Source organism: Scomber japonicus, chromosome 16 (genome assembly GCF_027409825.1).
Source record: "Scomber japonicus isolate fScoJap1 chromosome 16, fScoJap1.pri, whole genome shotgun sequence".
Lineage (NCBI taxonomy): Eukaryota > Metazoa > Chordata > Actinopteri > Scombriformes > Scombridae > Scomber > Scomber japonicus.
Window position 1 is genome coordinate 3,872,162 of NC_070593.1, and position 12,404 is coordinate 3,884,565.

At 42.4% G+C, this 12,404-nt stretch overlaps 1 protein-coding gene across 1 annotated transcript in view; it reads left to right on the forward strand.

The window, feature by feature from the left end:
* syne2b (spectrin repeat containing, nuclear envelope 2b) overlaps positions 1-12,404 on the forward strand; it is a 203,614-nt gene that overhangs the window by 176,517 nt on the left and 14,693 nt on the right. Inside the window, exons 89-94 of the mRNA XM_053336226.1 lie at positions 3,024-3,211; positions 4,016-4,166; positions 6,787-6,969; positions 9,441-9,578; positions 10,392-10,586; positions 11,329-11,647. Coding sequence (XP_053192201.1) covers positions 3,024-3,211; positions 4,016-4,166; positions 6,787-6,969; positions 9,441-9,578; positions 10,392-10,586; positions 11,329-11,647 — 1,174 coding nt within the window. The remainder of the gene's footprint in view (positions 1-3,023; positions 3,212-4,015; positions 4,167-6,786; positions 6,970-9,440; positions 9,579-10,391; positions 10,587-11,328; positions 11,648-12,404) is intronic.

Here is a 12,404-nt window from a genome sequence, read left to right on the forward strand (position 1 = left end):
CTGAGAGCCAGGCCTCGGGGCGGGGGAAGGGGGGGGGGGGGTGGCGGGAGGGTCCAGTGTGCACACGTACCGAAATGGACTTCAGCCCGTTCAGTCCATTTGTACTCTGCTGTACCACCACTTAACTAAAGGCAGGAAACACCCGGGTTTGATGGAGAGGTGGAAGAGGATTGAATGAATGGGATTTGCTTTTAGGTACAGTAGGCCTCTCTATTCTGTCTTTATCAACATTTTTTATTTATGTTTATTTATTCAGGACGCCTCTACTCTATTTCTTGCTCAAAGAGTGAGTTGGAGTCTATTTAAATAAAAACACAGAGTACAGTCTAGACCTGCTCTGTGTGTCTTGAGATGACTTTTGTTGTGATTTGGTGCTATATCAATAAAAATGGACAGATTGAAGTTCACTTTAACCTCTACGCCACCACTGCTCCACTGCTTGTGTACGATCAAGCTCTACCTGCTCTGGTTGGAGGAAAGGACATATATAAGCTTCATAAAAGTAGACTTGACTTTCTGGCAGAGCTGCTGTATTGGATTGCATTAGATTGCACAGGTGTACCTAATAAAGTACTCATTGAGTGTATATCTTCACAGAGCAGCTAGCATGACTGTAGACTCTTGAAGCCTAAGTTAGTAAAGGTTTGCATGTGTAGAAACATGTGCAAACTTGACATCACCCACAAAAAAATGTAAAAGCAGATCTACTAACGTGGTGCACTGAGGTTTGCATCTTTCAAATGTGCAAGATGATGCATGCTGTCCATTTAGTACGTTTACCATAATGAATATAATATGGGTGCAAAATACAGTGAGGAGAAAATTTCAAATATGTTATTGAGCAAACGCATTGTGATTTACGTAGGAGACAGAGGCACACTGACAGAAAACGTAGAGAACAGATGTTCATATTTTTGGTTTTACTAACAGCAGTGACTTTGTCTCAAATACTCTCACATACAGCCTTTTTCCAGTTAATATTAGTTTTTGTTATAACTCAATATATTAGTTAACCTCTTCCACTAGAACCTGATCACATTTCATTTTGCTCTTGCAGCTTTCTGCTCGTCCAAACTCTCCATTAAGACACAAAACCCCCATTTAAATACTGCTGTCTGCACCTGTTGCTCCTGTTTTCATTTACGCAGTTATTCTCAGTAAATCACCTGCAAAAAGCACAATCTGTAGTAAATCAGGCCCTTTAGTCTTATAAGGAATCATCAGAGTTTAGATTTAACCATTAGAAAGGGTAATTATTGTACATTGGGAACTTTTCCCTCTCACTCTGAACTGCCTACACTGTTTTCTGTGAAAGGAGAAACACCAAAAAAAACACCTTTCCCTACAATTAAGCTCACCTGTTGATTCTGGTATAAGTGATCCCACCATTTATTAAACTACAGGTACTGAATTATGTAAGAATATTCACATTTTTGCAATAATTCAGCTCTCCATCAACACAGCAACACACTGTGAGGGACAGGCAGAGTCAGTCTTTATGTGCTTGTATGTTTTTAAAAGGATTTGCAATTTTGAAATAAATGCTATATGTATAAGTAGTGGGGATTTTTGGATTTTGTAGTTGTAGTTTTATGATGGATTTTGTGGACAGAGTGCAAATACGTTCATTTTATAAGATGTAAAGGAGGTTGAGGCACTGATAACAAACTTCTGAGATCAAGGGGAATGACAGAAGGAAAAAAAACCACTTCAGAAATCACCCCCCAAAAAAACAAATTAGACTTGATTTACCTGTCTGATTTTGGACAGGGCGATGTCTGAGGAGAGAGAGAGAGAGAGGGAGAGAGAGAGATAGAGACAGTTGACGGACAGGTAGAAAAGAAGGAGGAAGAAAACACGAGTAAATTGGTGAGAGTGAGAAAGAGATGGCTGAAAGAGGAAGAGACTTTATCCTGTTCCTCAGAAAAAAAGGAGGAAGAAAAGTCTCTCCATTAGCAGATGAGGGACGGCTGAAATGACTCCCGTGTGGATGGGCTCTTTAAGCTTTCACCGGTTACCACGGCAACCCTGAGAGTGGTAACTTTCTTTTGGACAAACGAGAGCCGACAAAAATGTGTCTGTCAGGCTTCGGTGAGGAAGAAACACAAAAATATTCACAATCAAGATGTTGAAGTGTTGAAGTGTTGGAATAAAGGAGTAATCCCACCAATTAATGAACAAACTTTCTGTCTCTGTTGGACCGAAGTTTCTTATCAAGGTCACTAAAGGTCACTGAGCTGCTGAAGAAAACTGTGACAAGTGGTTGAACTTTAACTAAAAATAATTACATTTAGCAGCTTAGATATAAGAAATATGTCATCAACCATCATTTAACCTTCCTGTCATCCTCCCGGGTCAAATTGACCCCGTCTGTTTTGACTGTTCCTTCCTTCCTTCCTTCCTTCTGTCCTTCCTTCTGTCCTTCCTTCCTTCCCCCTCCCTTTTTTCCTCTGTCCTTCTTTCTTTCCTTCCTCCCCTCCTTCCCTCCTTCCTTCCTCCCTCCTTTCCTTCCTTCCTTCCTTCTTTCCTCCGCCCTCCCTTCCTCCTTTCCTTTCCTCCCTTCCTTCCTCCCTCCTTTCCTTCCTTCCTTCCTCCCTCCTTTCCTTCCTTCTTCCTCTCTTCCTCCCTTCCTCTTTTCCTTTCTCCTTCCCTCCCTCCCTTCCTCCCTCCTACCTTCCTTCCTTCTTTCCTCCGTCCTCCCTCCCTCCCTCCTTCCTTCTTTCCTTCTTTCCTCCGTCCTCCCTCCCTCCTTTCCTTTCCTCTCTTCCTTCCTCCCTCCTTTCCTTCCTCCATCCTTCCTTCCCTCCTTCCTTCCTCCCTCCCTTCCTCCTTTCCTTTCATCCCTTCCTTCCTCCCTCCTTCCTTTCCTTCCTTCTTCCTCCCTACCTTCCTTGACTCGAGGACAACAGGAGGGTGAAACGTGCTCTTTCCAAAAAAAACCCCAAACCTTTACCTTAACAAAAAACCTTTTTAACTTTTACATGATCAGTCAACGCGTCTCTGTCTCTGTGTTTGAATTTCAGGATCTGCAGCGAGACATCGAGCAGCACACGGAGAGCGTTGCGTCGGTGTTGACGCTGTGTGACGTTCTGCTCCACGATGCCGACGCCTGCGGCAGCGACTCAGAGAACGACTCGATCCAGCAGACGACTCGCAGCCTGGACCGACGCTGGAGGAACATCTGTGCCATGTCCATGGAGAGGAGGATGAGGTGAGCAGGATGTGCAATGAAAGTACAATGACGTTTGTTAGTGTCCATGTGGTTTAGATTAAATTTAAAAGGTTAAAATGTGTTTTTTTTGTCGACTCAGCATCAAATTTCTGCTTTTAATCCATTTTGAGAGAATATATTAGAGGATTATGGTAAAAATGTCTAAGTGGTGTAACCATAAAAACTTTGTACCAAATAATTGAACGTTGCTTAAAAACAGTAAATAGTCAATAAAACACCATATCAACTAGTTTGGCATAATCTTACATTATAACTTTTATATTAAATAAAGCTAATGGAATACTATTGTTCTGAATATTACATTTAATCTGGGTAACCATGGAGATCAGGAAACATTTACATTATTAGTATAAGTCCACTTAAATACACTGTGGATAAATATGTAATATTTATCATTCTTTTGTGGTTACACCATTTGACATTTTCAGGAGCATTCAGTCTCACTTTACTTTTCTTACTGATGCTGCTTTTGAAACTATTTTTTAAAGATATTTTTGAATTGCTCATGTTGCCAACCCTTATTTATCACTGAGCCATATATGTAAATTAATCAGGTTTCATTGACTCCTCCTGCAATAAACTGTATTCTATAGTTTACTGGTGCTGTTTGTTGTTGGTATAAAACTCTGAACTGTGTATATTGAAACTTCACTTCCATTTATGTAGTGAACTTGAAGATTCACAACTGTTTTTAAGGGGAAGACGACTCAATTAAATAAGCTGTAATACATTTGAATTCATATTTTTGTCCTGTTTTCTTGACTCTCCTCGTGTCGTCTCCAGGATCGAGGAGACTTGGCGTCTCTGGTGTAAATTCAGGGACGACTACTCTCGCTTTGAAGACTGGCTAAAGACAGCTGAGCTCACTGCAGCCCAGCCGGACTCGGCCGACGTCCTCTACACCAGCGCCAAAGAGGAGCTCAAGAAGTTTGAGGTAAGCAGAAGCTGAACGGAGAGGACTAAAGCATGAAAGACAACATGTTAAAAGTGTTGTTTTTAACCAGCAGACATAGTAATTCCTCCTAGTTGTTGTCAATCTCAAGTCTTTTTAATTTGTTTCCTATCAAATTATGTCAGAGAGATTAAAAGCACAATATGTAAGAATCAGTGTCTCATTACTGACACCGGTGGCCGTTAAGTGAACTGCAGCTAAAACCACAATATCAAAATATATTATAAAAATGTATATATAGTGCAGATATTTACATTTATATAATTGTAGATTATTTTACACAGAGATAGTTTATTGTATATTTTAGTTCAGTTTATTTAGTTTTATTTTTTTTAGCACTTTCACCATTACGTCACGTTCTTTGGATTTTAATGCCTAAAATTCACCCTAGTCCTTCACACAGGTTGTTATGGCAACCATGAAAGTTGGGGAAGGTCTCATTTTTTATATCTCATTACAATTAATTCACTATGGCATAAAAACATTATAATTTGTACATATAGTCGATCTCAATATAGGTTTTAAAGTTTTAGATATGTTTCCTGATTCTCTTAATTTTTGGAAATGTCCAACATCTGGAACCAGCTGCTGCAAAATAATCAGTTTATTTAGCCAGAAAGTTAAAAAAAACAGCTATAAAAACATACTTTGGTTGTCAAACACTCATTTTATTTATAATACGTTTCAGTCTGAATGCAGTTTCAGGTTCTGGTGTCCCGTTGCTAAGGTAACCTTTGATGTGTCAGTCTGGATTAGAAACAACACAGATTAGCGTCTGGTAATCTCTGACTCTGCTGAGTTTTGCCCCTTATCTCCACGGCAACATGTATGGAGTGTTGCTCAGTCAACACGCTTCATCCCGTGAAGGACTAGTGACCCACTATATTTATATATGTGCTGACTGTCAATCACGTGTGTGAAGCTGTGGGAGTGTAATCGTTAGAGAACAGACTGGAAAAGGTTATTAATCCTCTGAGCAGCTGGTAGCGGAGGCATGCTGTCAGTTTCAAAGTGTCTGTTATACTGTATGTTGATATTACTGCAGAAATGTTAGGTAGAGAAATAGCATAGATAGGTAGGTAGGTAGATAGGTAGGTAGGTAGGTAGATAGGTAGATAGGTAGGTAGATAGATGGACACATAGGTAGGTAGGTAGGTAGGTAGATGGATACATAGGTAGGTAGGTAGGTAGGTAGATAGATGGATACATAGGTAGGTAGGTAGGTAGGTAGATAGGTAGGTAGATAGATGGACACATAGGTAGGTAGGTAGGTAGGTAGGTAGGTAGATAGATAGATAGATAGATAGATAGATGGATAGATAGATGGATACATAGGTAGGTATGTAGGTAGGTAGATGGATAGATAGGTAGATAGATAGGTAGGTAGGTAGATGGATACATAGGTAGGTAGGTAGGTAGGTAGGTAGATAGATAGATAGATAGATAGATAGATGGTAGATAGATAGATAGATAGATAGGTAGGTAGGTAGGTAGGTAGGTGGGTAGATAGATAGATAGATAGATAGATGGATAGATAGATGGATAGGTAGGTAGGTAGATACATAGATAGGTAGGTAGATAGGTAGGTAGATAGGTAGGTAGATAGGTAGGTAGATAGATAGATAGATAGATGGGTAGGTAGATAGATAGACAGATGGGTAGGTAGATAGATAGATAGATAGATAGATAGGTAGGTAGATAGATAGATAGATAGATAGATAGATGGATAGATAGATGGATAGGTAGGTAGGTAGATACATAGATAGGTAGGTAGATAGGTAGGTAGATAGGTAGGTAGGTAGATAGATAGATAGATAGATAGATAGATAGATAGATAGATAGACAGATGGGTAGGTAGGTAGGTAGGTAGATAGATTTGTAGGTAGGTAGATAGATAGATAGATAGATAGATGGATAGGTAGGTAGATACATAGATAGGTAGGTAGATAGGTAGGTAGATAGATAGATAGATAGATAGACAGATGGGTAGGTAGGTAGGTAGGTAGGTAGGTAGGTAGGTAGATAGATAGATAGGTAGGTAAATAGGTAGATAGATAGATAGATAGATAGATAGATAGATAGGTAGGTAGGTAGATAGGTAGGTAGGTAGATGGATAGATAGATGGTAGATAGGTAGGTAGATGGATAGATAGATGGTAGATAGGTAGGTAGATAGATAGACAGATAGACAGATAGATAGATTCGTAGGTAGGTAGATAGATAGATAGGTAGGTAGGTAGATAGATAGATAGATAGATAGACAGATGGGTAGGTAGGTATATGGATAGATAGACTCAACCATACTCATTGATAAAATAAGAAAAGCAGTTACACAAAGCAACGTGAGTGGACACAAAGTTAAATAAAGATGCATGTTAAAAAAAACCTAAAAAAAAATATAGTATAAAGATAAAAGAATAAATGTGTCTTTATGATGATGGCTCAGGCAGCTAAATATTAATTAAACAATAACATAACATAACATAATATACAGCATGTTAACATTTTTTACTTTTAATAGGATAAAAACCACTATTAAAAAGTCATTTCCAGGGTTAATGTTCATTTAAAGAGGATTCATTGTCCACGTTTCTCCTCCCAGGCGTTCCAGCGGCAGGTTCACGAGCGTCTGACTCAGCTGGAGCTCGTTAATAAACAGTATCGCCGCCTGGCTCGAGAGAATCGCACCGACGCCGCCAGCAAACTCAAAGTGATGGTGCACGAAGGGAACCAGCGGTGGGACAGTCTACAGAGGAGAGTAGCTGCTGTACTACGCAGACTCAAGGTGAGACCCCTCTAAAAATAATGTTTAACACCCTGGTTACACTTTATTTACACCAGGAATGTCAAACTCATCTTTATTCAAGGGCCACATACAGAACAATTTGATCTCATGTGGGCCGGATCATTAAAAAGATGGGGGGAAGGACGGAAGGAAGGAAAAGAGGGATGAGAAGGAAGAGAATATAGGAAGGAAGGAAAGAAGGAAGAGAAAGAAGACAGGGAGGAAGGAAGGAAGGAAGGAAGGGAGGGAGGAAGGGAGGGAGGAAGGGAGGGAAGAGAAGACAGATGGAAGGGAAGATAGATGGAAGGGAAGATAGATGGAAGGAAGGAAGGAAGGAAAAGAAGACCAGAAGGAAGGAAGGAAGGAAGGAAAAAAGACAGAGAGGAAGGGAGGAAGAAAGGTAGGAAGGACAGGCGGAAGGAAGGAAAAGAGGAAGACGGAAACTGGGCCGAATTGGACCTCTTGGCGGGCCGGTTCTGGCCCACGGGCCGCATGTTTGACACCCCTGATTTACACATACAAACCTTTAATTAATGGTTTATGGCTGTAATTCAATTGTAAGCAGATACAAGTGTTACTGTATGAATAGATAGTGAATGGCAATATAGTAAAATACAGTTGTAATTATATAACATATGGCATATAATTATAACTACATTATATTGTGATATAAACCATTTATTAAAACTACTACTTCTTCTACTCTGTTTATAAATGCTGAATAAGGATTGAGAATTTATAGTTTAACCCTCCTGTTGTCCTCGAGTCAAGGAAGGAAGGGAGGAAGAAGGAAGGAAAGGAGGGAGGAAGGAAGGAAGGGAGAGAGGAGGAAGGAAGGGAGGAAGGAGGAATGAAAGGAAGAGAGGGAGGAGGAAGGAAGGACGGGAGGAAGGAGGGAAAGGAGGAAGGAAGGACGGGAGGAAGGAGGGAAAGGAGGAAGGAAGGAAAGGAAGGGAGGGAGGAAGGAAGGAGGGGAGGAAGAAGGAAGGAAAGGGAGGAAGGAGGGAAGGAAGGGAGGGAGGAAGGAAGGAGGGAAGGAAAGAAAGAGAGATAAAAATAAAAAAATAAAAAGTAAAATAAAAGATGAAGTTTAATAAAAAGCTGGACTAAAACTAGGTTTAAAAAAAAAAGAGATTAAAGACAAAATAAACAGATGCATAAAATAAAAAAGGAGATAAAACTTATAGAATGATAATAATAATAATACTAATAATAAATAATAATAAATGTTAGAGACAGAAATCAGAAAGGAAACATCATCATCAGCGTATCAAACCTTCCCTCGCTGATCTCTGCAGTGTTTCCTCCGCTCTCCTCTCCGCTCCGCTCTAAGCCGTCAGGATTTAGGTCACCTCTCAGACGGTGACGAGGCACGAGGCGTCACGTAGGCGGCAGATGGACCATGTTTATGTTGCTTTAGAAAGATTGCATGTAATCACAGGAGTCAGCCGGCGGTTGACCTTCGAGGGCTCGGACCCTGAAAGCTATAGTCACATCACAGTAATACGCAGCAGGCCAGGGTCAACAGAGCTTAATACTATGTGTGGAAACATCCAGGCACAGGAGTTAATACACACAGAGGAGAGATGGATTTAAAACATGGAGCTCAGATTTTATTACCTGATAGCATTTTGATTTTGAAGTTCTGCTGTTAGAAATGTAAGCAGCCAATTAGCCAACATTAAAGTCCGTGTAAAGTAAGAATAAATATGTGTTCTGAGTTTGACATACCACAGAAAAGTGTGTAGTTAACCACCCTGCCAAATATATGAAATTAGGCTTCAAAGTTGTGTAAAAATCAGCCTCTTTCTCTGCTCCCAAACGCTGAAGCCCCGCCCCCTACCAAGTGTCACCTGTCAATCAAAGTCACCACCTCTACCAGAAACATGGACGCTAGGTCTGAGAGCTTTCTGCTGCTAGCTCGGCGGCTAACACTGCTGCTAGCTCGGTGGCTAACTCAGCAGCTAACTTAGCTGCTAGCTCGGCGACTAGCTCGGCGGCTAACTGGCTAACTGTAGACTGTAGTAGTAGTAGTAGTGTTAGATGTAGTAATAAGAATTTGCCACTAGGCAGGTAAACCACTGAGGAGGGCGGACTCTCTGTCTTATATAGTAGGGGAGGAACCATGGTTACACAGGTACTCCTCTACGTCACGGAGTAGCCATAGCATGACGACTGGAAGTGCTTAACTTCACCTAAATTTGCTTCAGAGCTCTTTGAAGACTTAGGATAGTTTTTGCCTCTCAGGTTAATCATAGAAAAACTTCAAATTCACATTAGTTAGCTTCTCTGTCGTTGTCCGTGCAGCTTCAGGAAGCTAAGATTTGTCAGTATATGGTAACTCAGTCCTGCTCTGTCTCATCTTAATAAGCTAAATAAAGGAAAGAATCAATAAGGTATCATTATATTCTCTGAAATGAGGCCGAGTTAAATCCTAACCTCCTTCATCTTCTTGCTCTGTTCCTCTGCAGCACTTTACCTCTCAGAGAGAAGACTTTGAGGGAACTCGTGAAGGGATCCTGGTCTGGCTGACGGAGATGGACCTCCAGCTCACCAACGTGGAGCACTTCTCTGAGAGCGACATCGAAGACAAGATGAGGCAGCTGAATGTAAGTCTGTTTATCTTCAGTAGAGCATAAATCAACCTCCAATAATGACTTTTACAGCTTTCTTTAAGAATAAACTGAGATCTGGATCATCTACATCAGGGGTGTCAAACATGCGGCCCGCGGGCCAGAACCGGCCCATCTAGTGGTGCAATCCGGCCCACTTTCCTTCCTTCTGTTCTTTATTCCTTCCTTCTGTCCTTCCTCTCTACCTTCCCCTTTTCCTTTCTTCGTACGTTCATTTGTTCGTTCCTTCCTTCTGTCCTTCTGTTCTTCCATCGGTCCTTCCTTCCTTTCTTCCTTCTGTCCTTCCATCGGTCCTTCCTTCCTTTCTTCCTTCTGTCCTTCTGTCCTTCCATCGGTCCTTCCTTCCGTTCTTCCTTCTGTCCTTCCATCGGTCCTTCCTTCCTTTCTTCTTTCTGTCCTTCCTCCCTACCTTCCCCTTTTCCTTTTCTTCGTTCCTTCTTTCCATCTGTCCTTCATACCTTTCTTACTTCTGTTCTTCCTTCCTCCCTTCCATCCTTCCTTCCTTCCTCCCTTTCTTCCGTCTTTCTTTCCTTCCTTCCTTCCTTCCTTCCTCCCTTTCTTCTGTCTTTCTTTCCTTCCATCCTTCCTTCCTTCCTTCCTTCCTTCCTTCCTTCTTTCCGTCTTTCTTTCCTTCCTTCCTTCCTTCCTTCCTTCCTTCCTTCCTTCCTTCCTTCTCTTTAATGCTCCGGCCCCAATGAGATTAAATTGGTCTGTATGTGGCCCTTGAATGAAAATGAGTTGGACACCTCTGACCTACGTGACTAAATGATGTGTTTTTACTCTCCGCAGGGCTTCCAGCAGGAAATCACGCTCAACACCAACAAGATCGACGCCCTCATCGTGTTTGGAGAGAACCTGATCCAGAAGAGCGCCCCTCTGGACGCCGTGCTGATTGAGGACGAGTTGGAGGAGCTCCACTCTTACTGCCAGGAAGTGTTTGGCAGAGTAGCTCGCTTCCACCATCGCCTCGTCAACAGACGGCCGGTGAGTCGGATCACGAAGGTTCTTCATTATTATTTAGAAACATACTGCAGGAGTCAGAGCTTTAGATCCCTGAGTTTCCTCCACTTATGATGAATGTGACATCATGTAGAAATCAGGGAGGAAGGAAGGAAGGACAGATGGAAGGAAAGAAGGAAACAAGACAGGAACAAAAGATGGAAGGAAGTAAGGAAAGATGGAAGGAAGGAAAAAAGACAGGAAGGAAGGAAGGAAGTAGGAAAAGGAGACAGGACAGAAATATGGAAGGAAGGAAGTAAGGAAGGACAGATGGAAGGAAAGAAGAAGAAAGGAATGAAGGAGGGAAGGTAGGAAGGAAGGAAGGAAGGAAGGAAGGAGGAACAGAAGACAGGATGGAAATATGGAAGTAAGGAAGGACAGATGGAAGGAAAGAAGGAAAAGAAGACAGGAAGGAAAGATGGAAGGAAGGAAGGAAAGATGGAAGGAAGGAGAAAAGACAGACAGGAAGGAAGGAAGTAAGAAAAGAAGACAGGAAGGAAGGAAGAAAAGATGGAAGAAAGTGATGAAAGACAGGCAGATAGAAAAAAGAGAAGAGACAGGAACGAAAGATGTAAGGAAGGAAAATAAGACAGGAAGGAAGGAAGGAAATTGGGCCAGATGGGACCCCTTGGCGGTCCAGTTCTGGCCCACGGACCACATGTTTGACAACCCTGCTTTAAATGAAACGATTTATAATTTCTTGACCTTCTTCTTCTTCACCCTGCAGGTTCTGGAGGAGGAGCGAGATCTGTCCGACCGCGACACGGACCTGGAGGACTCACCTGATCTCACCAACACTTCCTCCTGGAGGGAGACGAGTAAGAAAGAGGAAGAGGAGGAGGAGGAAGAGGTTCCAGCGGCGGGCGGCGTCTCGGCCGGGCGGCAGGTCATGTGTCATCTCCTGGCTCCGCCTCTGGAGCGGTCGGGGAGGGAGACCCCCGTCAGCGTGGACTCGATCCCGCTGGAGTGGGATCACACCGTCGACGTGGGAGGATCTTCATCGCACGAGGATGACGAGGACGCGACCTTCTTCAGCGCTCTGTCAGGTAACGTCTGCACGAGTTTGTTTCTCATCATTTAACCTTCCTGTCGTCCTCACGGGTCAAATTGACCCCGTCTGTTTGGACTGTTCTTTCTTCCTTTCCTCTTTTCCTTTCTCCCTCCCTCCTTCTGTCCTTCCCTCCTTCCTTCCTTCCTTCTTTCCTTTCCTCCTTCTTTCTTTCCTTTCTTCTGTCCTCCCTTCCACCCTCCCTCCTTCCTTCCTTCCTTCCTTCCTTCCTTCCTCTTTTCCTTTCTCCCTCCCTCCTTCCTTCCTTCTTTCCTCCCTTCCTTCTTTCTTCCCTCCTTCTTTCCTTCCTTCCTTCCTGCCTGCCTGCCTTCTTTCCTCCGTTCTTCCTTCTTTCCTTTACTCCCTCCCTCCCTCCCTCCCTCCCTCCCTCCCTCCCTCCCTCCCTTCTATCCTCCTTCCTCCCTTCCTTCCTTCCTTCCATCTGTCCTTCCTTCCTTCCTTCCTTCCTTCCTTCCTTCCTTCCTTCCTTCCTCCCTCCCTTCCTTCCTCCTTTCCCTCCATTCCTTCCTTCCTCCCTCCTTTTCCTCCCTTCCTTCTTCCTCCCTTCCTTCCTTGACTTGAGGACAACAGGAGGGTTAAACTATAAATTCTCATTTTTTATCGAGAATGTTTTTAGACTTTTCGCTTCATCCAGAGTCAGTTTATTATTTTTATTTCTATACATACATGCAGAAATATATGAAGAACAATTTGTCAACTTTATTTTCTGCTTTTTAAACTCTTATTGGAGCTCA